Raw genomic sequence first — 25,107 nt, forward strand, 5'->3', positions numbered from 1 at the left:
ACAAAACACAAACAAACTTGCAGTACCTTTTTGTTTCTGAGTTTCGGCCTTGATCTTTTCGTAAACGTGCAGCTCCACCCGCAGTGACTGCAGAAGATGTTGGGAGTCAGACAGCTGCTGTCTCTGGAGCTTCACCTCGCACTGCAACCTGGAAACACACACACACACACACAAAAATAGGTGACTGGGATCAAAAAAAAAAAACAATCTATTGAGGCATGCTGTTGGTTACACCATGTACCATTTCGTGCCTCACTCTCTGTGTTTCTCTTTTTTTCTAAACTATCAATATTCAATAAAGACAAAATCCAAAAAAGGGGGAAAAATGCATCTCAAACTGTGTCAAATGTAACCATTTTTCTTTAAAAAATTAATTTCAAAAGGTTTTCTGAACTCAGTCTATTTATATTAGTGCAGATAAGACTAAATATTAGAAAACACCTCTCAATACAACACAACACAATTTGGCAGCACAACAAACTGAATCAACATCACTCTAAAATAGTTTAAAACTGAGCATTAAAATCCTCATGATGGCAGGATTTATTAGTCAGGGGTACTTAATAAAATGGAAATTGATAGTAATAGGTGAAACAACATTTCTGCTCCTTAAAAAAACAGGGAAAAAAAACAACCCCAAAACCACATGCAATGAGGCTTGTGTTTTTATACAGAAGTCCACACACACTGGAGAGACAGTGGAAAAAAAGGGAGAGGAGACGTGATCTGACAGTAAACTAGACTCCAGGTTTCAGGTGTCTGTAGGACCAAGAGGTCACATACCATCATTATCATATGTATGGATGCACATGTTAATAGATGATCCTACAAATAGGCTATCATGTTTCAGAGTTGTACAATTAGTATGGAATAATGGTAAAAGTAATGACTCTTTAAAATGGTAATTAGTAGTATTGTGTAGTTTCAGGTTGCATGACAGGGAGTAGTAATGATAGTCATTTAGAAGTGTGTGGTAGTGGGGCACTAATGTTACTCGTGTGTGTGTGTGTGTGTGTGTGTGTACCTGTGCAGCTCCTCCTTGCTGTAGTGCAGTGAATCCTGCAGCTGCGAGTTTTCTTGGCTGCTCTGCTCCAGCCTCTCCGCAAGTCGGGTGTTTTCTTGCCTCAGAGCATCACACTCGTTCCTGCTCTGCTCCAGTTTGGCTGTCCGCCTTGCCAGAGTCTCTCGTAGCTTCTCATTCTCCTTCTGCTTGTCTGGAGGAAATAAAAATATAAAAAATAGCAGTGCGTTAGTGTTGAGCGCTGCATCAGTGATAGATTTGTGTTATATTTCTGATAAAGGCATTGGCAAAACAGCACCAGCCAGGATGGAATGGCAAATGGGTATCTGGGAAAATAGTGCCCTGCTACCTCTAATGGACTGAAAAGATGTATATGTGTTCCTGATTATAGGTTAAAGTGAGCTTATACATGTGTGTTTTACCTCTAGACCCCATGTTGAGCTGTTCCTTCAGGGTTTGGTTTTGTCCCCAGAGGAATCGCACCTCATTGGCTAGCTGACCCTGCTCCTCGTTGCCGTGGATGAAGATGTTGGTGGCTGCTGAACAGAAGCACACAGACATGTTGCTCAATAAATCAGGGCAAAAGTACTTTATAATAATCACACCGACAGACAGAGAGAGAATGAAACCCAAGCAGGTGATTTCAGGCGTGTACCTGGGTCTTTCTCCACCTCGGCTAGTTTCTTCTCCAGCTGTTCCCTGAGACGGTCGTTGGTGCGGATGCTCTCCTCCAGGCGCTGCCGCAGAGCTCGGATCTCCAGTAGATGTTCTGCCAGAAAGTCTGAAAGACACACATGCACAAAGCTAAATGAAAGGGGGACTTTAAGCGGATTTAGTAATGCACTTCATTAAAAAAAAAAACAGGGGCTCTAAGCAGCAGAGGCCGAGATATCCTCAATTTTAGTGCCTAGCATGGTCAACCTACAAAACTAGATCCTACATTTCCCATAATGCAACTTTACAACTCGTTAACTCGACTTTGGAAAGCTCCTCCAGAGCGACAAAAGACATAATTCAACTGTTGTCACAGGCTAAATACTCATTATGAGTATATTGAAATTTATGTGTTAAATCGGTGTAGAGTCCCTTTAATTAATACAATGCAGAATTATTTATTAAACAACAAAACTCCACAATGTTGCTACAACATAAACATACAAAACACAAACACAATTTGCTAGCAAAAGCTGAATAACTGGAAGCATTTTGCTTTCTGAATTTTATATACACTACTGTTGTGTAAAATGTATTATACAAAGTCTAAGTCACAGGATGATCAACCTACCTACGGCCCATATTTACCTGGATTCATCGTGTGAGGCTGTTCTGCAGCATTCTTCTGTGAGCCAATGTCTCCGTCTCCTTTATGTGCATCCGTCTGAGGCCCTGAGCCGTCCCGGTCGTGGCTGTGATCCTGTTCCTGATGGTGGGAGCTGGTCTGGGCCATAATTGAACGATGCAGGTCCAGTTCACTGCGGAGGGTGGCGTTGAGCTCCTCGCTGTCCCTCAGCTGCTCTTGCAGTCGCCCGTTCTCCCTCTGCAGGCCCTGCAGTCTGCTGTGACTGGACACACCTTCCTCCTGAGCTCCTCCTACAGGAGGAACAGCTGCTCCCGTCCAATCAGTGGGGTTCTGCTGGCCTAAACATACACAGAGAGACGACGACGACGATGACCGGTAATTCAAGATTAATAATGAAAACGTAAAAAACAGATATTCACCAACCTGTGTCTAAAGGGCATTTCTACATCAAGTTTGCTTGAGAGACCTTATGGTACCCTTCATTAGTCAATATTAAATCTAAATTAATACGTTGTTGGCAAAACAAAATGTCATCCACTGCTATATCCTCCATGCATGAAACACAAGTAACAGCAGAACAGAGTCAACAGATGAGTGTTGGCAACTATACAGTGTTTTAGCAGGATCTCTACATATATATCCACATGCTTCACTTGTCTCTATAATAGCGTTCACTCTCTTTTCCCGAGGGAAACACAATTTGAGGATTGAACCGGATAGGTGCCACTGAATAATGCAACTTTTAGTGGAGGTGGATTGAAACTGGACACCTGCTCAGCCCTTGGCCGGCATGCTTTGTCCTGTGGGACGCTTCACTGCAACAGAATGGATCTGAGTGGAAAATAAGTGGCATTACAGGCTGAGTAGGCAGGCCAGGCCACAGCAATCAGGTAATCTCAATGATATACCACTGAGGCCAAAAAAAAGGGCGGGGATAAGCATTTTTACACCCAATCACAAATAAATTCCATTATTAAGACTGTGTTTAAGTATTACATCCAGAGGTCTGCAGTTTATATGAACATATTTTTGCGCTTACTCTGGGCTCGATTGCCACCTTGTGTGGCCGGGCTGCTGTAGCAGGAGGAGGAGGGCCTGTCTGAGTGGTACAGATCAGAGTGAGAGCTGTGGTGGCTGCTGGAACTTTGGCCTCTTAACTGGCTCTGCAGACTCTGGATCAGAGAGTTCTTCTCTCGCAGCTCTTTTGCCAACCTGGGAGGAGGAAGAACAGAGGAATTAGTCATATTAATACTTGGAGTCATGTTAATACCAAGAGCTGGAATTCATCCATCACGTCGTCTCGCTGGGAATTGGAGAGCAAAACAATGTAAAACAGGGAAGAAAAGTACACAAACGAGAGAAACAGAACTCAAAACAAGAAGTTAAAACTGAATACGCAAGAAAAATATGTTCCTAACAAGAGGACTTGCAATTTTCAGCAGAAGCACACAGCTGGAAAATATAAAAGAGGAGTTCACAGCAAACGTCATGCTGTCTGTCTGGATCAAACCCACTCACAGGTCCAGCTGCTCGCTGGTGCATTCAGCCAGGGTGAGGTTTTGCTGGACGAGGAGGCTGATGTGCTGCTGCAGCAGCTCTCTCTCGCCCTCTAGCTCCACACGCAGATTATCTACCTCCTGCTGAATTCTAGCCATGCTGTCAGGAGGATCTCTCATTCTCTCCTCCTCGTGGGACAGCAGTGACTGTGATCCTGCTGAAGCTCCCCAAGACTGCCCATCAGTAATAATATGGATTAATGTATGCCACTATGAGGAACTTTCATTGCTAAAGTCAATGTTACTGTGTCAAATAAAAACAAAATGTTTAGAACCACAGATGATGTGATTTTACCATTATTTCTATTACTATAATTATCAAATATAAGGGAAAACTGCACTGACAGTTCTCTGATAATTTATAATGGCGGGTAATAAAAATGTAAAGAGTGTTCAAATTTTGTTCAAAGGGTTGAGGAGTACATAATATATACGTTTCTTTATGCAAACCTTAATAATGAATTTTCTTTCCGGATGACAGTCCTTGAACTGTGAAGGACATAAATGGCTTAACATTGACATGTAATATGTGTGTGTGTGTGTGTCAGTGTGTGTGTGTGTGTCCTCTTTCTCAGAGACTCCAGTGACCCAGTTGGGGGCAATGTAACCTTAATGTTTTGGTTGTCACAGACAAAAATTAGGTCAACAGCACGACACTATTCATAACCAACAACACATGTATGCCCAGGGTCATAAGGCAACTGGCTTGGGGGAGAGGGGGCGAGCTCACAACCCTCAAATCTCAAACAGTAAAATAGTAGACAATATGACCTAAAAAAATACAGATCCATTCAAAAGGACGACACACTTAACCTTAAAAGAAAAACACTTAATTAGAACACACAACTGATTAAAAAAAAAAAGTCGTATAGAGGAAAGCCAAAAAGAAAAAAACAAGAGAAATGCCCCCATTAACAACTTTGGCAAAAAAACTTCCTAGTAGCAGGAATCAAGACTGATAATAAAGTTAAAACTAAAACTAAAATGTCAAACTGTGCTTTAAGCTTGTCATTGAAGTATAAGGACAAGCAAGTATCCCTGTAACCTTACATTAAGATGGATCCGACTAAATATTACACTCCCCCCCCCACCACGAATAACCACGCCACAAATTGAATAAAAGCAATCTAATTAATACATCGACAATAAGCAAGTGCAGTATGCGAGTTAGAGGCGTACCTGCGAGACAGTTCCAGTGCCGCCACATCCTCGTTATCCAGATGAGACTCTCCTAGCAGACAGAGGAAAAGATGCTGTCATGGACCTGTCTCTAAAATCAGTTACACATGACTGCTCTTTTGTGTTTGCCTTTGTCTGCTGGTGGCTCTGTCTTTATTTAAGCATTAAGACATTTCTGCACGATAGAGGAGTACTGTTTTCATGTAACACAGCTGCTATTTAAACTTAGTACCTGACATTAACTTTATTAAATACTGAGATTAACTATAATGTTTGAGAGACTCTTTTGGCATGTGTGCTGGCTGGAGTTTGTGTGTTTTGGCACAGTCCTGTATTATGAATCAAATAATTAATTGTGTTTGTGCAGTACGGTTCTCTTTAGTGCTATTTCTCAAAAGACAACATCTGCAGTTAGGATCGAGGCAGCAGCTACCTTTGTCCAGCCGTCCCTCCAGCCTGTCCAGAATGCCCAGGCTCTTGTCCAGCTGCTCTTTGACCACCTCCCCCATGTAGTAGTCGACTTCGCCGGCCTGCAGCAGCTCCTTGAAGGCCTTGCTCAGCTCCTCCAGCTGCCGGCGCTGCTGGGCTCCCAGCCTACGGCTCTCCTTGATCTGCTGCCTCAGTTGTGACAGCTCCCTGGCCTGCGACTGCACCAGGGAGTCCAGTCTGGTGAGAAGACAGAATGAGGGCAAGTGGGGTGGTTTGGGGGGGATGGATAGCATGAGTGACCATTTGATTTTCAAAATGACAGCGCACTGTAAAAATAGTAAAATATTGATAATGCACTGAAAATGAGTGCTGACCTAGCAGGTGATGTAGAGCGGCTACGGGTCTGCTGCAGCTGGTCGCTCATGCTTCTGTTCAGTGTCCTCTCTCTTTCCAGGTCCATATTCAGGTGGCTGGTTTTATCCTTCATCACCTGGTTCTCCCCCTCCTTTTTCTCCCTTAGCTGCCCATTTCTGTAGCTCCTGTCGTGGTTTCGGTCCTCTCTCTGTGTCCCCTCTTGATCCCTGATGGCTGAGGGGTCAGAGGTGTGGCAGCTAGGTCACTGGAGAGAGAGTTCCTACGCAGAAGACTCTGCATCTGGAGGATGAGTTTGGTCTGGTTTTCCAGCTGGACCTTCAGCTCTCTGACTTGTCCCTGAAGCTGGAGAGGGTCCTCAGAAACACCATACTCGTCATAGACCTGCAGGCTTTTTAGACTGACCTAAAAAACAGACAGGAGAGGCTAAGTAAAATTCAAATATCAGTTTCTATTGATAATTGGATTGCACAATTTTTAAAGAGGCATATTGTCCTTCAATGGAATAAAACTGTGTAGTGTGTGAATTGTTAATTGACAATCCACTAAGCCCCGCCCACATTAATTAATGTTGCTTTCCATTGTCACAGGTCATAAATGCAATTCACAAATTGAAGCTACAGGTCCTTGATTTCACACAGATGTTGACAAAAACCTTTCTTTTCTAGTCATCGAACCAATAATTTTGCTGGCTGAAAAAACTGTAGCTGGCTAGCTAACTAATTAATTAAGCTAACGTTAGCGCCATGATTTTGTTTAAAACGCTCCCTGGCTGACTTTTTAATGTTTCTAGCTTTATAGTTTGAAATAAGAACCATGTAAATCGGTTCTTATATATGCACTTAATAGCTATAAATAAAGACTGAGGCTAACACTGCATGTCCCTGGCAAAAAGCCTCCTTTTTGAACAACAGGGCCTCCAAAAACATCCTCACAGCTTTGCTTAGCTTACATACTTCGTATTTTCATGTTAAGAAAAGGATCAGAAACAAATATTTGCTGGGGTTGCTGGAGTGTAAACTTCCTCAGATACAATAAGGAGCATGACAGAGCTGCTAACATTAGCCAGTGGGGAAATATTTCACTGTGAATGTGCTGGTCAAGAATTTTTTAAACATAACCTACATACTAACATAGTTAGTTATGATGTGTTCCTTGGCCTTGAAACTAACATTCGGTTACTAATATAGGCAATAAGCTAGTTAGCCCAACATGCTAACAACTGCAGTGTACATAGTGTAGTGTAGACAAACACACTGCATATCTTAGACACAACGCTCCCAACTCTTTAAATATCAAGTGCCTCTTTTACCACAGCCCAGTTCACTTCTCAACATGTGGAGAAATCCAAAACTTGACAGATTTGATGTGCCTAGTTACAGTTGCTAAGCTATGATTGGACAATGGTTGTTCAGGGGAGGGGTTTAGCAAAATGTAAGTTGGATACCTTGGCTGAGCTGAGAGCCGGGGAACTAGGGTACGGGGTGCTGGAGGTTGAGTCCAGGTTTTCAGTAGAGGAGAAGGTGGCCTGCTCGTGTTTGAGCAGGGAAGGCAGGCTAGAGGCACTGCAACTAGGGTTCCCACCAACCTCTAGATCTGGCAACACAAGGGACACAGAAACAATCAACAAGGGAACATTGCATGTTGTGGAAAACAAATGGTGATAGTGCCATGTGAGGAAATACATCTTTTTAGGTGCAGTTGGACTGTGAAACTAAGACCAGAAACAACAGTGAAAGGTTTATGAGTGCTCGAAAGACATTCCCAAACTTCAGAGTGGAGACATGCAAGAATTTGTCAATGCAAAATATTGACAGCCCATTCAAATGTGGGAATAGTGCAGAGAAATACCAGGTTTAAAACCAGTAGAGAGTGTGTGGTTATGAGACCCAAACAGAAAACATTTCCCAAGGTAAGAGACGATGTGTTACAGTTGCCTTTGTTCACTCCTCATGCAGACATATAGAGAGAATCTATCCATATATGAGATTAGTGTCCATTCTGCAGACAGACATGCAATGTCTGGCCGTCTACCTGTGCTACTGCTCTCTTCCCTATCGTTCTCACTCTTGCCACTGGTTTCGTAACCCAGGTCCTGCAAATCCACCTGCACGCCTTTGTCATCCTGCTCCAGAGCTGGCATTGGAGGCAATATATATATGTTTGGTTAGGAAGAAATCATTTAACGTGTACAGAATCTTGTCTCTCTCCTTTATGGTGTTCCCAATCAATTTGGATTAACAAAAGGGTTTAACTTTACACACAAACCTTTGCAGACTGAAAAAAAGTATTACAAATTTGAATTGTTCATATACAAGTCAAATACCTGCAGCAAACAGCTCAGCATGCATTATCTTACCTTTCTGTGCAGTTTCAGGAGACGGTGTGTAGGTAAGAGCAGTGGCCAGTTTCTCCTCCAGGCTTTTACAAGCTTTCTTCTTCTCTCTTAGTGCCTTATGGAGAGTCTCCAGCTGGAGCTGAACAGTCGGTGGTAATCCCCTGGCATCCTGCACTGTTCTGTGGACCTCGCTCCCTCTCTCTGGACCCTCTCCTCTAGGGAGGCCTGGAGTTCGGAGATCCTCTGTGAGTGATCACTGAAGACCTTGTAGAGGCAGCAGAGGTTGTCATGGAGCTCTTGGTGAAGCGGTCCCTTTGTTCCAGATGAAGCAGCGGACTGACTGCCGCTGGATTTAGTGGTTGACTGGGTGGGTTCTCCCAGTTCCTTCCTCTCTTGCAGGGCTCTCTGAAGTTTGTCCAAGTTCATCTGCAGGTCAGGGCTGGTCTGTGATGATCTACTAGAAGCCAAGGAGCTGGTATTTGTACAGTGTGCTGCCAGAGAGGCAACGGCAGACTCTGCTGCACTAAGGCAGTCCGTTAGAACTCTGGTCAGCTCCTCATTATTAGAACTTCCTATTTCCCATTGGTTTGCCTTTGACTCATTTTCCTTAACTGATTCTGCAGCTATCTGCTTTGGACATTTACCACTCTGGTCAGCAGTGCTACTGTTGTTCCCATGTTGAGCAGCTGCATCTCTAAGTTTTTCCTGCAGTTCTGCATTAAGCCTATTCTGCTCCCACAGTGCCTCCTGCAAAGAGTCTGCGTGTTGTTGCAACTCCTGCATAGAGTCCTCTGCGCTTCCAAAAACCCCTCTGGGACTCTGTCTATTTGAAGATGCGTTCACCTGCTGCAAGGCTGCCTCTATCTTCAAACATAAATCACTGTTTTCTGGATTCTTTTCTTGGCTGTCAAGGGAGGCGATGGTTTCCCTGCCATGTTCAGAAGCTCTATAAGCTGGTTGTTGAGATCCTCCTTCTCCTGTAGTGCTTTTTGCAGCTCAACGCATCTGCCGTGGAGGGCAGCATCTGAACCCACAGAGCCAGAACCTGTACACGAACTGGCATGCGTCCCTAATCCTCCTTGGTTGTCCAGACTGCAGGCAGTCAGATAAGCGATTGTGGATTCTGCAGCCTGTAAGGCCTCCACGTACTGGCGATTGAGCCTGGACTTTTCCTGGAGCTGAGCGTGGAGCTCTTCCCAGTCAGCTAGCTGCTCGTTTAGCTTGTGGATCAGGGCCTCTTTCTCCTGACACTCCTGGTGGAGAAGCTCCAGCTGAGTGAAAAGAGAAGAGTCAATCTGTGGGTAATCCAGTGTCATTCTGGCTTCAGAGCTCTTGTCCGACCCTACCGGACTGCTGCTACGATGTGCATATCTGAGTGTGGAAGAAGGGGAAGTGCTGTGTTGCGGTGACACGGGGGAGCTGGAGTCTGCATGCAGTTGCTGGTCAGACCCATATACATCATCCATGTGATGGTGTTGAAGTGCATCAGTTTTCAGGTGGTCAGAGCTCACAAGCTGCGTGCTGATGCTAGCCCCTACTCTGAGCTTCACAGGGACCGGGAGGCGAGATTTGACACCTGCCTGTGAAGTGAAACAAATAAAACAGATATTAAAAGCACTTCAGTTAGACTTCACACAGAAAGCAATGTGGTGTTTCTTTACACTCCTAACATAATACAAAACTCACCCCATGCCTTGCAACGTGCTGCTTTGCACTTTTGCCGTGTGACTCGTCTGCAGTTTGTGGACTCTCCATCCCCTCTGTGGTGTGGACAATTAGCTCAGTGGTGAGAGGGGTTTCCCCAACTGTCACCTCTTTCAACATATTGACAACCTTAGAGTGACCTCTTGACTCGAGCTGCAGAGTTTCCACACTCTTTCTCAGTTCAAGCTGTCCATCACTGCTGTTCCCTGAGGCGTCTGTGCTCTCCTTCTCTTTACACTCGGTAGATTTTTGTTCTTTCAGGAGACCCCGCAGCTCCACATTTTCGGATCTAAGTCCGAGCAGCTCCTCCCTGCAATAAGGGAAATTTAATTATTTTACTGTTCAAGCAACTGACTCTTCAGTTATGGAGTTATGGAGTAGGATCTGGACATCACAGAAGAAAAGCCCACCTAAGATGCGAAACTGATGTGGCCCCACATTCAGTCAGCAGGAGTTTAAGTGCCATTACATGTGTGTTCTTCCCCTTAGAATCTTTTTCTCCAGAGTCCAAGGTGTTGTTGCCAGACTGAGGATGCTCTCTACTCTGGCCAAGGGCACTGTCCAAACTCCTATCAACCAACAGCTTTCCAGACACCATCTAAAAAGTTTAGAAATATGGTTTAAGTTACATGGGCGAAAAAGGATTTCCCTGTAGTACTTACATTAAATTATCGTCTAAATATATTTGAAAAGCTCTTCAAAATTTAATAAAGATCATCCACTTCATACCTGTCCTATTTTGATGTCTGTTTGACTCTCTTTATCCTGACCATAGCGATGTGTCCTCTTACTGTGAGCCACAGGCTGCATCTCCCGCGTCTTCTCGAGATGCTAGAGTAATGGGATGGGAGGCGAGTATGACACACATGGCTCGGTAAAAGAAAACTTAATGAGGGAACAGAATCCATAAAACACTGCACAGTAACAGCAGAATGGTATGACGTGTCTAATGTGGCATGGCGGAGAGAGACCATTTCATGGGACAAAGAGATAAAAAAACAAAACAGGGACTGATTAGGAAAGGTGAAGGAGAAAAAGAGGGTATCTTCTACTACAGACAAGAAACATACTTGTTACGAGAGATTAGACGTACACTACCACAGAGTAAAGAGACATTAGCAACAGGCTAGACAGAGCAAAGGTTAAGATGTAGGTTCAAAGGTAAGAAAGGAGCTAATAAAGGTGGATGTTAGACAATGACTTGGACATGATTCATCAAGTATTTGGAAAATGTGGACAAACTGTACAAAGATTTTCTGATAAATGACAGACCTTTATTGTTAGGTTTAGAGAATAATAGAATACACTTTAAAACCTAAACTTCCTCCATTTGCAGCTGTTTTGTGGCCTCTAACCTGTTTCCAGGGGCTGCTGCTGGCCACATCTTTGTCTTCCTTGCCATAAGCATCATGCTTTGACTTCTCCAATAGTGACAGCCGGTTCTGCAGCTCGTTGTTTAAAGTCTGCAGTCTGCTGACACAATCCTGTAGCTCTACCACCTAAACCCCGGGAGGACACATTTTTGTTTCAGTGTGTTCCTGTTTTTGTGTGACATGTCTATCCAGCTAATTAAACTGTTAAACTCTCTAGTTAGAGAGACAATGTTTTTTCCCAAAATATTATTTAGTTTGAAAAAGAATTCACCTTGTGCCTGAGCTCCTGTGAGGAGAGTAGAGACAAGCTGTCATCCTGCCCCTCTCCTACACAGATACTCATGTAGGAAGTCTGATCTCCAATGAAACTCAAAGTGTCACCTGAAAAAAACATTGGAGTGACATGTAGCAAAAAAAAGACTCCCATCTATTAAAACTCTGGAATAATACATTAAGTGAATTTTTTTTCTACTCTTACCACCATCATTGGCCCCACCAACCCCTCCTCCACGGTTCTGTATGGCTCCTAAGCGAGCCTGCAGAGAGGCATTCCAGCGTTGTGCATCTTCGAGCTGATGTCTCATGCTCTCCAGTTCTTTAGGATCAATCAGGTCCATACCTGAACAGACACAGAAAGTTACACACTGCCATGTTTCTGGTGTGACAGGACAAGTACATTTCTGTGAAGGTAAATGTTCCACTCACAGAATGTTCCTAAATGTGAAAGAGGCCATTAAGATACTGTATACTGCAGTTGTTTTTCACAACTATAAAAACACTTGCCTCTTGTTTGCGTGGATTTGCCAAGAAGCGAGGATTTTACATAGGATGACATGCAGTGACATGCTAAAGAAAAATTGAACTAAATTGAAATTGGTTTTATGAGTGTAAAATCGAACATTTGATCATTTAAATAGTGACTAAATTTAATCCAATTTCAAACAACAAAAATCATATTAAGATTTTTTTTAAATCATAATAATTCTTCTGTACATTTTTTACCTTATGAATGTAAACTAATCCAGTTGATTTTCTTTTGCAGTGATACATCTTGGCATGCTTGTTAATACATTTTACATAACACTGAATGAGGTAAGCTAGTAGTGGAAAAGCACCAGTGTGTCAAGAGAAGTTTGGGATCTGCAGCCACAGAAAAATACACATTTAAGGCAACATTTTACTTTAACCCACCCATTAAGTATTTACATGCTGTATATAAACATTTATTAAGTTTAAATCCTCCTTTGGGCACCTATAAGTGGAGGCCGATGTATAAACAGATAATAAATGATAATATAGTAAAAACAGGTGCAATAATTTAAAATATGTCTTCATAAGAAAAGTTATGCTTGTTGACAAATACTGTATATTATAAGTGTGGACAGATAGAAAGATGATAGATGGATAGATCTTATAAATGATAACTAAGGGGTCTTAAAGTTAAGTACTACCCTGTATACATGTATTTTCTAAGGATTATATAACCAAAAGAAGAAATGTGGAAATATATTCAGTAGTAATTACTGTAGAGGATTCAGTGAGAATGTGAGCCATGGGCCTCTTACTCACAGCTGACCTATTTATACACCTGGCTCTTTGGACAGGGGCGGGGGATGAGCATGCACATATATGTGAGCACACATACATGCAAGTGGACAGACACTAAAGTCATTTGGCTTAGACGACTACCTGACGTACAGTGAGTCTTTTAATCAGTCTCAAGGCTGCACCCTGATATCTCACTAGGCCTGAAGCACCAACTGTGCTTCATGACACCAACTATGTGATGTCATAGAATACTAAACTTCAGATTGTTTTTATTTTATCCATTTCTTGGGAGTATAACCTTAATAACTTTCCTAATGTTGTTATATAATGACGTGCTTATGCAATGACATCCAACTCATATGACAGATGGTTAGATTAATAACCGGAGGGATGATAGAGAGGTGATGCAGTCAACAGACAACCAAATGTTTTAATGGGACAGCCAAAACAAGCAGACAGCATGTTAAAAGTGAGAGACAGGAAGACTGGCCAACAGCAGCCTTTATTCACTTCTTTTATGGACAAACAGTGTGGCAGAGTGAAGCCATTACATTTAAAGAGTGACAGAGAAAACAGGCTGCAATTCTACTATGGACAAAACATGCAGATGAAGAGGTGATGATGTAAAGAACAATGAACATAAAACTGCACAAAGATGAGGAGGGGAAGGACCAGGTGTGCATGCTGAATAAAGTGACAGAGAAAGAGGGGGTGTGAGCTTGTCAGCAGGAGATATTACAGGAGCAAGCACACAGGACAAAGACGACAGGTGTGTTTATATATATTTTCCCTTGGAGCTATGGATATATGTCTCTCTGAACTATAGTTTCCTAACACTTGACCCTTGATGAACATGCTGTTTCTTATTCTTTTCCTTTCATGCTTTTTCTTTTCTTTCATTCAGTTCCCATCATCAGATACCACCCAGTGTGTTTGCACTGCACCTTCTCTGAGTTTGGCTCTCTGTATCTCTCTCTCCAAGTCTTCCCTTAGCTCCTCATTAGTTTTGATGCTGTCCTCTAGCTGCTGCCTGAGGAGCTGCACTGCTGTCAGCTCCAGCTGCAGAGCATGGAGACGCTGGGCACTGCAAAACACACATGCGTAATATACACAGAGTAAGGTTTATTCTTCAAATACATTCATTCTTTTCATTTATGCTTACTGCAATTTTTTTGTTACAGCGACCATTATCCCCACCTGTCCTGCTCCTTTACGGTCCTGACCAGGCTGGAGTAAAGCTGCTGTTCGGCTCTCAGGGCTTTGTTTAGAGCATCGTGCTCCTGTTGCAAGGCTACAAGGTTGGGCAAAGCCTTGAGGGAGACAGAAAATGAAACAGCAAAGTCAAAGCATTAAGTGTCAAGTATGTAGTCGTTTTCTGTTTTTTCATTCAGGAGAAAATTGAGTAAGGTTTTTAGTTTACTTCGTGCTGGCTGTCTCCACCAATCATGGTTCTCTCTCTCTGGGGGAGCCCGGGGAGTGATCTCTCCATGCCAGAGCCAATGACCTGATCCTGGGTATGATCAGACCAACTGTCCCCTCTCTGACCGAGGCGCTGGTGGAGAACCTGCTCAGGGACATACACAAAACATGAGAAAGAAGAAAAAGAATAGCTTTTATTACTGTGTTTCATTGAGTGACAAGAGTTTGACTCCTGTGAAAAGAGGAATCCTTACATTGATAATCTCATCCTTGGTCGTCAGAGTGGCAGTCAGGGAGTCAATATTAGCAGCCTGACCTTCATTGCGACCCTCCAGCTCAGATAGCAATGACTGAAGCTCTGCCAAAGAAATCTGGATATCAAGAAAATAAAGTAGGCGATTAAACAAATGGACACTGATTATGGACAAAGTAATATGCTTATAAAAAAACCCACCTTCAGTTCATTCTCCCTCTTCAGTGCTTTGTTCAGTGCCTCAGTTTTCTGTGCTAGCTCCTTCTTCAGGATGATGACCGTCTTCTTGGAGAGAGGAATGTTCTCCACATTATCCTCACTGTTCCTCCTGGACAGCTCAGCTGCAGTGCAGACAAAATAGAATCAAATGTAGGACCGACATGTACTCTTAACTATAAATATCCAGCGAGAGGGTTTAAAAGGTCTAAAAAGCCTCACCTTCCGTCTCTTCCAACTTCTCCTGCATAATCTTGATAGTTTGTCTGAGCTCCAACACATGGTCCGGCTCCTCCTTCAGCCTCATCTCTGCCAGAAACTGGTCCCTCTCCTGACCATGCTGCAGAAGCTTCTGCAAAATTACAAACATTAACAACACAGCCATGTACAACTGATAAACTTAGTCTGGAAATCAAAGATCATCAAATAGGCAACCAAGTCATTTGAAGTCTGAATGAAGGAAAGTTTTATTATTAGAGCTATTCTCCTTGGATGTTTTGATTACCTCTCCTTGTTAGACTTCTAAGTCAAGCACATTTTATAGCTGAGTGACTGTGTTGTCTCCCAGAGGAACTTACGTTGATGAGGCTCTCCTTTTCAGCAAGCAGGGCTTTGAGCTCTGCAGTCTCTAAATAACCCTCCTGGGCCGTTGTGGAGCTCTGCCTCTCAGCAGCGGCAAGCTGCTGCTGCCCATCTGACAGCTGCTTCCTCAGTTCCTGAATCTCTTGAGTGCGCTCAGACAGCATGCGTTTGTAGTGCTCTGCAGACTCCTGCGGAAAACGATGACAGTAATGAGTTAGTGATGTTTGCCCACATTCTGCACAAAAAAATGGCTTTTTGTAATTCTGTTAACGTTAATACAAGCACACTGCCTATTCTCTTTTCTAAAATCCATATGCAGTTAATTCATTCTCTCTTCAGCATGTTTATTTTATTCTTATTTCTATTATGTTTTCTTTGCTATAGGGGTTCTTTAGCAACCCCTATTTGTTGCTACAAAGACTCGGTTTTCCTGAGCTAATCCCTAAAACCCTCGAAAATGCTTTCATAATTCAATTTTGACCTTGAGGAGCTGGTCCTTGCTGCTGATTGTAGCCAACAGTCCTTCCACAGCACTCTCATTGTCAGCAACCAGCCTTTCCCTGGCCTTCAGGGCATCAGCCAACATAGCCTCTGTGACCTTTAACCTCTGGCCCATCTGTTCAGCGAGGTCATGTGCATGTGTCTGCGACTGGCTCATCATGGATTTGGCCATTTCCTACAAACAAAGGCCGAGTTAGAACAATCAAAAACTAGCACAGAAAAATCTGCACATAAAGTGTTAAAAATGTAAACCGGGTCACAATGGTGATAAAAAAACACTGAAAACAAGACAAGAAAATACAGCAGGAGTGTGAAGGTGACTCTCTTTGTTAACTCACATCCATATCCTTTGTCTTGCCCTCCAGGGAGAGTTGTAGCTGGCTGATGATGGAGTCCTTCTCCCTCAGAGATCTGTTCAAGTTATCTTCTACATCTTGCTTGGCTCTCTGCAGGTTCTTCAGTGTGTTTGCAAGATGCTGCAGGTCCACATCCTTCTCCTTGATCATACTGTCAAAACTCTGGGGGGACATGAACGAGATCACAGATGCATTGGTTTGAAGAGCAACCTCCAAAAAACAATTGAATCACTGAAGGCTAATGTCTGGCCTCAGTTTCTGATATTATTTCCCTATCAAACATGGTCAGAGCTCCCTACATTGATGGTTTCCTCGTTGTGAGAGAGCAAGTTATTGAGCCTATCCAGGTCTCTTTCCTTCTCCCTAAGAGACAGTTGCAGCTGGTGTATCTCATTGTCTTTCTCCTCAATGGCAGCAAACTTCTCATCCAGCGCTTGCTGTGAGAGAGCAAACAGAACAATGTCAAAATCAAATTACAGTCAGTGTGGTGAAAAGATTACACAGAAGGAATGCGCACCTCCAGAGCCCTCTCCTTTTCTTTCAGCCTTTGCCGCAGCTTGGAAAGCACATTATCGTTTCCTCCTGGGCTTTTGCTTTGCTCAAAGTCTCTGACCATGTTTATGTACTCCTGAGGAACACAGAGAAAAACAATGTAAAAAAGCCAATTATCTGAATATATTTGACCGCACTTTCCAATGAAATAAAACATGAGTACACAAAAAGATTTTATCTTTTGGTCTAGAATATCTCTGTAAGTTCATTGTTGTTGTGTCACCTGTAGCTGCTGCTCTTTATCAGCCAGAGTGGATGTGAGCCGCTGGATGGTGACCTCATGGGTCTGCAGTTTTCTTTTGGTTTGATCCAGCATTTCCTGGTACTGCTGCTCCAGAGCACTCTCCCTGTCCCCGATCTCACCACTCAGCTTTTTGAGCTGATTGTTCAGATCCTGGTGTGTGCGTGTGTGTTTGTGTGTTTGGGAAGGGAGATGATAATACTGTCACACAAACGTCTGTACTTGAGTGATTACAGACAACACAAAGGAAGACTGAAAAAGCCTAATGGCTTAAAGACAATAATAAAGTTTTATTTGAAAATATTTACTAGACTACACTGTCATCCAGATGTCTTACATTCAGGGCTTTGTCTCCCTTCTTCTTCTGCTGTTGCAGGTCCTCCAACTCCACCTCTAGCTGGTCCTTTGCCTGCTGCAAGTCAGCCAGCTCTTGCTCCTTCCTGTCAAGGGCACGCTGTAGCTTTTGGGCTTCAAGCACCTTGGCATGGTGTTCACCCTGTAGTTGGGCCAGCTCTGTCTGCTTTTCCATTAATAGATTTTGGTGCTCCTCTACTCCCTGAGGGATAAATGCAAGAAATGTTTATCTTTACAGAGGCTGCTGTGTTTATTTGTCAATGAGATGGAGATTAAAAAACAAACAAAAAAATCCCTTTGCTGTATTGTTTCTTACGTAATATAATGTGTGAGTGAAAAGGCACACGCAGAGTAAGGATCCAATAACATTAAATTATCATATAGAGTCAGGCTCTCTTAAATTTTGGCTCTCTAGAAAAGGTGCAGTTAGTTACCTGGTATTTCTGCAGTTGGGCTTTATGTGCTGCCTCTCTAGCCTTGGCCAAAGCGTCATCCCTGTCCTCAATCTCATGACACAGTTCTGCAATCTGTGCAATACACAGAGTAAGAGAGACAGGTTGGTGTTAGAGCACTCACTGCCTAATAACAGTGGAGCACAGACAGGGGAAAGTCTTGTCACATTTAAAAACTGTGCAATAAATAAAATGTGTTAATAGTCTGAACCTTACCTCTTTCTCCTTTTCCCCGAGGACCTGAGTAAGCCCCTGGATTGTTTTGTCTCGCTTCAAGGCATTTTTCTTCTCAGAGTTCAGTTCATTCTCCTTCTCCTCCAATTTCCCTAACAGATTCTGTTTGCAGAAATAAATGATAGTACACAAAGAATCGTCTCAATCTGATTCAATAATATTTAATAGAGCAAAATGTTGTCTCTGTGTACCTTGTTTTGATTCTGGATATCCTCCAGTGTTTTAGTCAGGTTCTCTGTGATGCTTCTTGCTTGGGTGAGCTCTTCGGTCAGCAGTTTATTGCAGGACTCCAATCGGCTAACCTCACTCTCCTGAGCAAATCCAGAGAACACACAAAACAGGAAAGGGAAAAAATGTATTATTACCAGCAATGTTAAATGTTAAATAAACCTGCTGTCTGTCACAGCTCATTAGCGGTGCTGTAACATTTTGCCCAGCTGGGATTACTAAAAGGAACTACCTTCACATTGACAGGAGTGTACTCATCATCAAATTCCTCTGTAAGGTCTTGCAGAGACTTCCATTCTGCCTCTCTGTGTCTGCGCTTGGCTCGCGGGTTGTGCAGTCCAATATTTAACCTCTTCAGGATAGGGATGTGGCTCCCTGCAGGGGCAGAGACCTGTTGCTTGGAGATGCAGCGCAGGAGTTGGATCAGGTCAGAGATCACAGAAGGCTCACTTGAGGAACGGCGGAGGAGTGCTCTGGCCTGAAACTTTCCTCCTGGGTCATCAACGGCACCATGTCTGGCAACAAACACCTTGGCCTCTCTGAGTTTTAGTTTGGGTAGAGAGTCTGGAGGGGTATCTGAGGAAAAGTCTCTATTGAGGGACTGCAGGGATGTGGAGCGACCTTTGAATCCAGGTCTAGGCAGTATGCCCTTACGGTGCACCAGGTCGAGGTACATGCTCTGTGAGCGGTTGCGTGTGCCCCGGAGACCAAAGCTCTTCATAGAGCAATCAAGCCCTGCCGCTGATCCCAGCCTGCTGCTCCTGAGGCCTGAGCGCCCTGAGAATGACCCTTTACTAACAATTTGATCCAGACTCACACACCTTTTCATGCGATTCTCCATATTACCACTCTCCCTGATCTGCTGTCCTTCAGAGGCCAGCTGACAAACAGGCTCATCATCAGGACTGCCCCCTCCAGAGGCCCTGAGAAGTGTCTTGCCACTGGTGCTCTCCAAGTCACTCTTGTCCAGGATTGGATTGTTTTTTTTATACATGTGCACAATGCACTGGATCAGTTGGTCTTTCTCCGCCTGCAGCTTCTGGATCTGACTGCTGTGTTCATCCTGCAGCTGGCTGATGGTGACGTCACATTGTACCACCTTCTCTAACTGGAACACACATTTCCCACAGAGGAACTCTCCACGACCATCTCGAGTCAGCTCCCGGCCCAAAACATGGGACAAGATGACTTGTAGTTTCCTCTTTTCTGATGAGCTGAAGATCCAGCGACACTGGCTTCCCACCGCACGAACACCACATATACGGCACGGGTCCCTCATGGCCCCTTAGATCTTTCGATTCCAGACTTGCCCTCTTAAAACAATTCCAAAAAGCCTTTCACTGACCAGTGGTCATCAGCCTGCCAACCAAGGAATAGGCATCTATCATTTTCTCTCACTGCATCAGCGAGAGACGCACAGAGGAGAATGACTGAGTGCAGAGCACTATAAGCCCTAAGCCTTTGATAATCCCTGCTCCCGCCTCTATTCCACTCTCCCCCACATATTCAATCAGATCAAATCCTCTAGGACTGCTGCAGTGATCTGTGTTATGCCCAGTGCCAGACCATCTCTAGAAAACATCCTCCCAGATCCCCCGATAGTGAGATCATCAGTTCGGCGCCATCCTGATGCTTCTCTAGGAGACTGGTAAAGATTGCAGTGGCTGATCATTCCTACAGAGTCCTTCCTGCCTGGCGTTAACTCTGAACATCCCCATTAAGATTAGAAGAGGTGTTTGCTGGCAATCATTTCTGTCACACATTCCATTACACCTCTATCCTGGAGAGGTGTAACACTTAAACACACTCAAAGTCCTGTCATGCCCCAAACGCATCCCTGGTAGACACAGTGTCCTCAATCATTCAAAATCCTTTGCAATACAGGCAGATCATTCATTTGTGCAGATCTGACACTGGCAGGTTACACTGCTTTTCCCCCTGTAACAAAGAAGGATGGACATAAATAACTTTCAGAGGAACTCCTCCAGACAGCATGGTAATCCAGTCTTAACACTGTGACCTGAGTCCAGACGTCAAGGCCTGATGAGGAGCCATGGACACTGCCCAACTAACAGCTTTCTACTCTCAATAAAAACAGCACAGTACTTTCACCAATAGTATCTCAGTCACAACCAAGGATGATCAAGGAGCACTAGAAGGGACTACTCCAAACTCCCTCCTTAATCAAGTAGTAATGATGCAAGCTTTCTATTGTGAAACTAACATTAGACAACCCAAGATTACCACAACAAGCAAAGAGTACACACCCTCTTTACTGCAGCAGGGAACAAAAATAAAACTTCACCAGGAGGCACACAGAGGAACAAAGCAAGCCATAAAACATGCCAAAGTATATTTCCTGTGGATCAGCAGAACAACAATTCTCTGAAGTCAACAGCACCTGCTTTGTGCACCCAGCAAAGAACAAAGGTTTGAATGACTTGACACATTAATGCAGTTAAATGAGTTAGCTTTTGGTTTGAGGCAAGACTATTGCCAGAAACAGAATGTCATAAAACTGAAAACAACAAAAACACATCATCATGGCTAGGTGGAAAGAATCCAAAAAAAAAAGGCCAAGCGGTCACCCAGAGGTCAGTGTCAATGTGAAGTAGTCATTTTATGGCACACCACAAGGAGAATTAGAGAGGAAATAAACACAACACCCACCTGATGGTCCGGTGTTGTTTGGTCCTTCCCTCTATGTAGCTCGTCCCTCAGTGCCTGGAAAACGGGCAGTCAAAGGTCACTCAAATGTCTTTTCAAGTAGCGCTGAAACTGAGTTTTAGTTATTTTGTGGCAATAAATTGAATTTCTTTGAATATAGCACATACTGTATGTTCTCATGGCAACATGGCAATAAATGATGTAAAATATTTTGTAGCTCTACATTTTGGTGCCATTACAGAGAGAAAGTTCCCATATGACAACATATTAAAGTTGTACCTCAAGTTCCTGATCTTTCTTGGCGATGAGATCAGACAGCTGTTTAACACAGTCAGCTGATGGTGCGTCTGTCACCATGTCTGCCCTTTTCTTCTGATGGATCACGGCTTCCTGGTTCTTTAAAGTGATCTTGAGCTGCTCGATGATACTGATGTGAGCAAAAACAAACAAATAAACATTTGAAACACTTAATAGGGGAAAAATAAACATATTAATGTGTGCTTATCTCTTGTGTCCCTACTTGTCTTTCTCCTGCAGGGCCAGCTGCAGGTCTTGGACTGGGCTGGGGACAGGAGTGAAGGTGCTCGGTGGACCCAGAGCTTGGAGCTGCTTCTCCATATTAATATTCTTAAGCTTCTCCTGCTCTGCGATGGCTGCCATATTCTCAACCTCTTCCTCTGCCGTTCGCAGACACTGACATGAGGCAAAAAGACAGAGTGAGACAACTGCCGAAGCAATTATCACCAATCCAAAGCTGATTGTTAATACTGTCAACACAAGACAACTTTATACTGAACTGCGTAGTGGATAACTAGGGTCAAAAAACTATTTGAACAAATCTTTCCTCTGCAGATTATGTTCACCAACAATGTGAACATAAGACTAAGGAGTGGGGTTCAAAAAAATATAAAAGTGAGTGAAACTAACAATGAACATGAACACAATTTGGTTATTATGCTTATTCAAACAATCTCAAGACAGGAAACAACTTTATTGGAGATGAAATTAAGTATTTGAAAAGTTACTTAATGATACCAACTCTGGTGGCGGAAATAATTTTTTGACTCACCTGCTCTAGGTGAGCTATCCTCTTGTTGAATGCATCCCGAAGTGCATCCATCTCTCTCTGAGCTTGCTCTCTGAAACGCTGAGGTTCTCCGGACTCTCGGCCAGCCAGACTCTCCAACGCTTTCCTGAAAAACATTCACAAGGGGGGATTTACGTTTATATTACGTTAGCTCTCGTATACATTTTCGCCACTGGGCAACCACAAGATCTTCTTGCCAAGTAAGAGCTTATTTGCGTCTGAATTCTTAAAATGACACCAACACGTGAATTCAGTGAACTTTAGCACAACAGGACTGTATAGGAAACAATACTCACGATGCAGACACAAGTAGCTCCTGTTTCTCTGCCAGATCTCTCTTCATAGACTCCAACTCCACCTTCAGCTCAATGTTCTGTAAACAGACAACATCCAGTCCATTATAGCACAAACTGCACATCTGGAGTCATCACAAAAACACTGGCACAAACAGTGAAAGAGTATTGTAAATTGTTCTCCCTGACAGCTGCATTAATATAACCAAATTAATAAATCTCATGGTTTGTCTTAGAGTGTGTACATAAAAATAACATTCTTACATGACACTTCATTCCTCAAAAATGGAAAACATAAGAAACACAAGTCGCCCTGATGAGACCAGGAGATTCCAATGTTTTTACATCTCACTCGACAAAAAAAAAACAAAAAAATAACAATGAAACGGCAAAACGGCTGTTCTAAGATCATAAATGTGGGATTTTGGTTGAACAAAATCCAGCTGTTGTAGCTGAAGTTGTGATCTCAATTAGTCTTGGCAGGAAACACTGAGTCAAATGAAACATTAAGGCACTGAGGGGCCACACAAATGTATGACTAAGATAATTGCATTTTGCATACTAAAGTAAATACCACACCGTTTTGAATATGTCCTCAGTGGAGTCGTCACATTTCTGCTGCATACGCTCCTCCATGAAGTAAATGCGCAGCTTCAGGTTGAAGTTCTCTTTCTTCAGAGCTGTGATTTGCTGCATATGATTGATAAATACATTTTTAATATACAGGAAAATAACTAAACAAGCAACAACAATTTACTGAAAAAGCTGTAATGAAGCAATTTAATCTCCCAAAAATGAAAATCACCAAAAATGAAATCTATGCATTCACTTTACGTATATTAATTGATAAGAAGGTTAATTTGGGTCAAAGAAAACCAGCAGTTAAGCACTTTATCAGTGGAAAAAAGTGGGACAACATGTTTACATAGCAGAAAAGGATCATGCGTATGGTTATTGTTAAAATGAAGGGAGGCCTTCATGCTTGTATGTGTGTTTGAGTGCATTTGTGTGTGAAGTAGACTGTGAATCATTGTGCTGCAGGGTCAGAACATCGTACATCTGGTAATGGGGGTTGGGTAGACTCTCAAAGGCGGGGGAGGCAGAAGTCTGGACCCATCCATAAACCTCTAATCATGCAGTCAGCCAGGCAGCACAAGCCAAAAAATCTGAGCATGCATTCCACTCAAATGCTGAAATATAGGCTTTAGCACATCTCAGTCCTACTACACACACACACATCCATAAATGGTCAGCGTGGCTTTGTTTTAGTCAGACTGTAGATCAGGTTTAGTAAATGATAACACCCTGTTTGTTGTGGTGGGGTACCACTGGCTGCATTGCCTCATACTGTCACACTTAGTGTTTCAATGGAGTAACAATTAATAGCATTAATAAATTATCTTAAGTTAACCTGTATGTTATATAAAATTGGCTTTTGACGATCCAAGAGACTTTACATCACTACATCGCAATTCAAATTTAAGAAACATCGTGCCACTTGATCACTCACGTTTTCATAGTCCTTCATGGTTAGAGCTTTGATTGGGGACATCTTCTCAGGGAAGGATGGAGCTGTAAAACAACAAAGTGATAAACTTTTACTCATTTGTGTCAAACCTTGACTATAGTCTCCATAGCATAGAGTTCGACCCTGCTTACAAGAATAACACATAACCCCTCGTCTGTTTATTTTAGAGACAAAATGAGAAAGAGAAAGCAGAAATGTTTTTCAGTGCAGAGGCATCAGAGGTGAGACAGCTTCTGGAGAGCTGCCCTGTTTAGACCAGTTGAAAGCAGCCCACAGCTGATCATGTAACACTCGTCGACACATTTCACAACACTAACTCCTGATTCAGAGTTTGACGGCCTGACAGGAAGAGCTTCATCACCCCTCTGGATCACTTTCTTGTTTATGTACATTTTATTTCAAAATCAGAGAGATGTCTTGCTAATGTAAACATAAATCTAGATCTCTACAGATGGTATTCATTACCCTTAAAGGGCATGTTCGGTATTTTGCAACCTGGACCCTATTTCATCATGTTTTTGTGTCTATGTAACTAATTGGGACAATGTTTTTTGAAACTGGTCCAGTACTGAGCGAGCGCACTGCAGTTGGCAGCAGCAAAAGAGGGCTGCTACGTAATCCTCCGTCAAAGTGCGTCTATTAAAGCGCTTGTTTTTGCCACTGACAGGCTCTGATCTAAAAATGCAATGAGCAACTTTAAATGGATAAAGAGGTTTCCCATATGTCCTAATGCACCCAAACACTAAAAATATTGGTATCATTTTATTTTATTTAACCGGGAAATCCCTTGAGATTGAAATGTCTTTTCCGAGGGAGACCCGGCCAAGACGGCAGACAAGTTACATTTTAAATAGAAATACAGAATAGTCAGAATAAACAACAACAAGAAACAACAATCATTGTATGAACATGTGGTAGAATCTCAGCCAGCTGACTAATGTATATAATCTACATTCATCATATTGTCCAACCCAACTAATCAATGTGTAAACAGAGGACAAACCTTTATTTTGGTCCTTTTTCTATAATACAGCTGTTGAAACACGCGCACAATATTTCCTGATCTTAAAAGATTTGTCAAGAGAATAATTTTACTGTTTAGCTGGACAGTGCTGCAGTCGTCAGTGTATTGTATGGATGTCTCTGTGCACTTGTCCACATGACCAACTTGAGAGAAGGCAACAAATGCTGACCGATATCTATAAATCAGTTGTTTACTGGCTTGGGTGTATTGTCCTAGCGCTGAGTATATTGTTGGCACACTACAAGAGCTTGACAATGAATTAGAAACAGGATTAGCTAATTAACAGCATCTAGCTAATCC

At 42.9% G+C, this 25,107-nt stretch overlaps 2 protein-coding genes across 2 annotated transcripts in view; both read right to left on the minus strand.

The window, feature by feature from the left end:
• cdk5rap2 (CDK5 regulatory subunit associated protein 2) overlaps positions 1-25,107 on the minus strand; it is a 32,709-nt gene that overhangs the window by 3,976 nt on the left and 3,626 nt on the right. Inside the window, 44 exon segments of the mRNA XM_038734437.1 lie at positions 27-148; positions 1,025-1,214; positions 1,444-1,560; positions 1,677-1,802; positions 2,324-2,659; positions 3,361-3,533; positions 5,057-5,108; positions 5,490-5,722; positions 5,860-6,091; positions 6,094-6,262; positions 7,305-7,453; positions 7,892-7,993; positions 8,217-8,405; positions 8,408-9,118; positions 9,121-9,775; positions 9,882-10,209; positions 10,310-10,497; positions 10,629-10,730; positions 11,255-11,398; positions 11,544-11,653; positions 11,751-11,891; positions 13,765-13,904; positions 14,018-14,130; positions 14,241-14,384; positions 14,494-14,610; positions 14,694-14,833; positions 14,931-15,060; positions 15,287-15,478; positions 15,772-15,966; positions 16,130-16,309; positions 16,447-16,584; positions 16,665-16,775; positions 16,923-17,093; positions 17,278-17,496; positions 17,729-17,821; positions 17,963-18,082; positions 18,172-18,291; positions 20,879-20,932; positions 21,155-21,302; positions 21,396-21,568; positions 21,945-22,068; positions 22,259-22,335; positions 22,835-22,945; positions 23,766-23,827. Of these exon segments, the coding sequence (XP_038590365.1) occupies positions 27-148; positions 1,025-1,214; positions 1,444-1,560; positions 1,677-1,802; positions 2,324-2,659; positions 3,361-3,533; positions 5,057-5,108; positions 5,490-5,722; positions 5,860-6,091; positions 6,094-6,262; positions 7,305-7,453; positions 7,892-7,993; positions 8,217-8,405; positions 8,408-9,118; positions 9,121-9,775; positions 9,882-10,209; positions 10,310-10,497; positions 10,629-10,730; positions 11,255-11,398; positions 11,544-11,653; positions 11,751-11,891; positions 13,765-13,904; positions 14,018-14,130; positions 14,241-14,384; positions 14,494-14,610; positions 14,694-14,833; positions 14,931-15,060; positions 15,287-15,478; positions 15,772-15,966; positions 16,130-16,309; positions 16,447-16,584; positions 16,665-16,775; positions 16,923-17,093; positions 17,278-17,496; positions 17,729-17,821; positions 17,963-18,082; positions 18,172-18,291; positions 20,879-20,932; positions 21,155-21,302; positions 21,396-21,568; positions 21,945-22,068; positions 22,259-22,335; positions 22,835-22,945; positions 23,766-23,827 (7,641 nt within the window).
• LOC119914906 lies at positions 18,300-20,872 on the minus strand. The gene has a single exon (XM_038734438.1). It carries the CDS (start codon positions 19,485-19,487, stop codon positions 18,381-18,383), a length of 1,107 nt encoding a protein of 368 aa, XP_038590366.1. The 5' UTR covers positions 19,488-20,872; the 3' UTR covers positions 18,300-18,380.

Source organism: Micropterus salmoides, unplaced genomic scaffold, assembly GCF_014851395.1.
Source record: "Micropterus salmoides isolate LMB-PRFRI ecotype aquatic unplaced genomic scaffold, ASM1485139v1 Ms_hic_scaffold_20, whole genome shotgun sequence".
Taxonomy (NCBI): Eukaryota; Metazoa; Chordata; class Actinopteri; order Centrarchiformes; family Centrarchidae; genus Micropterus; species Micropterus salmoides.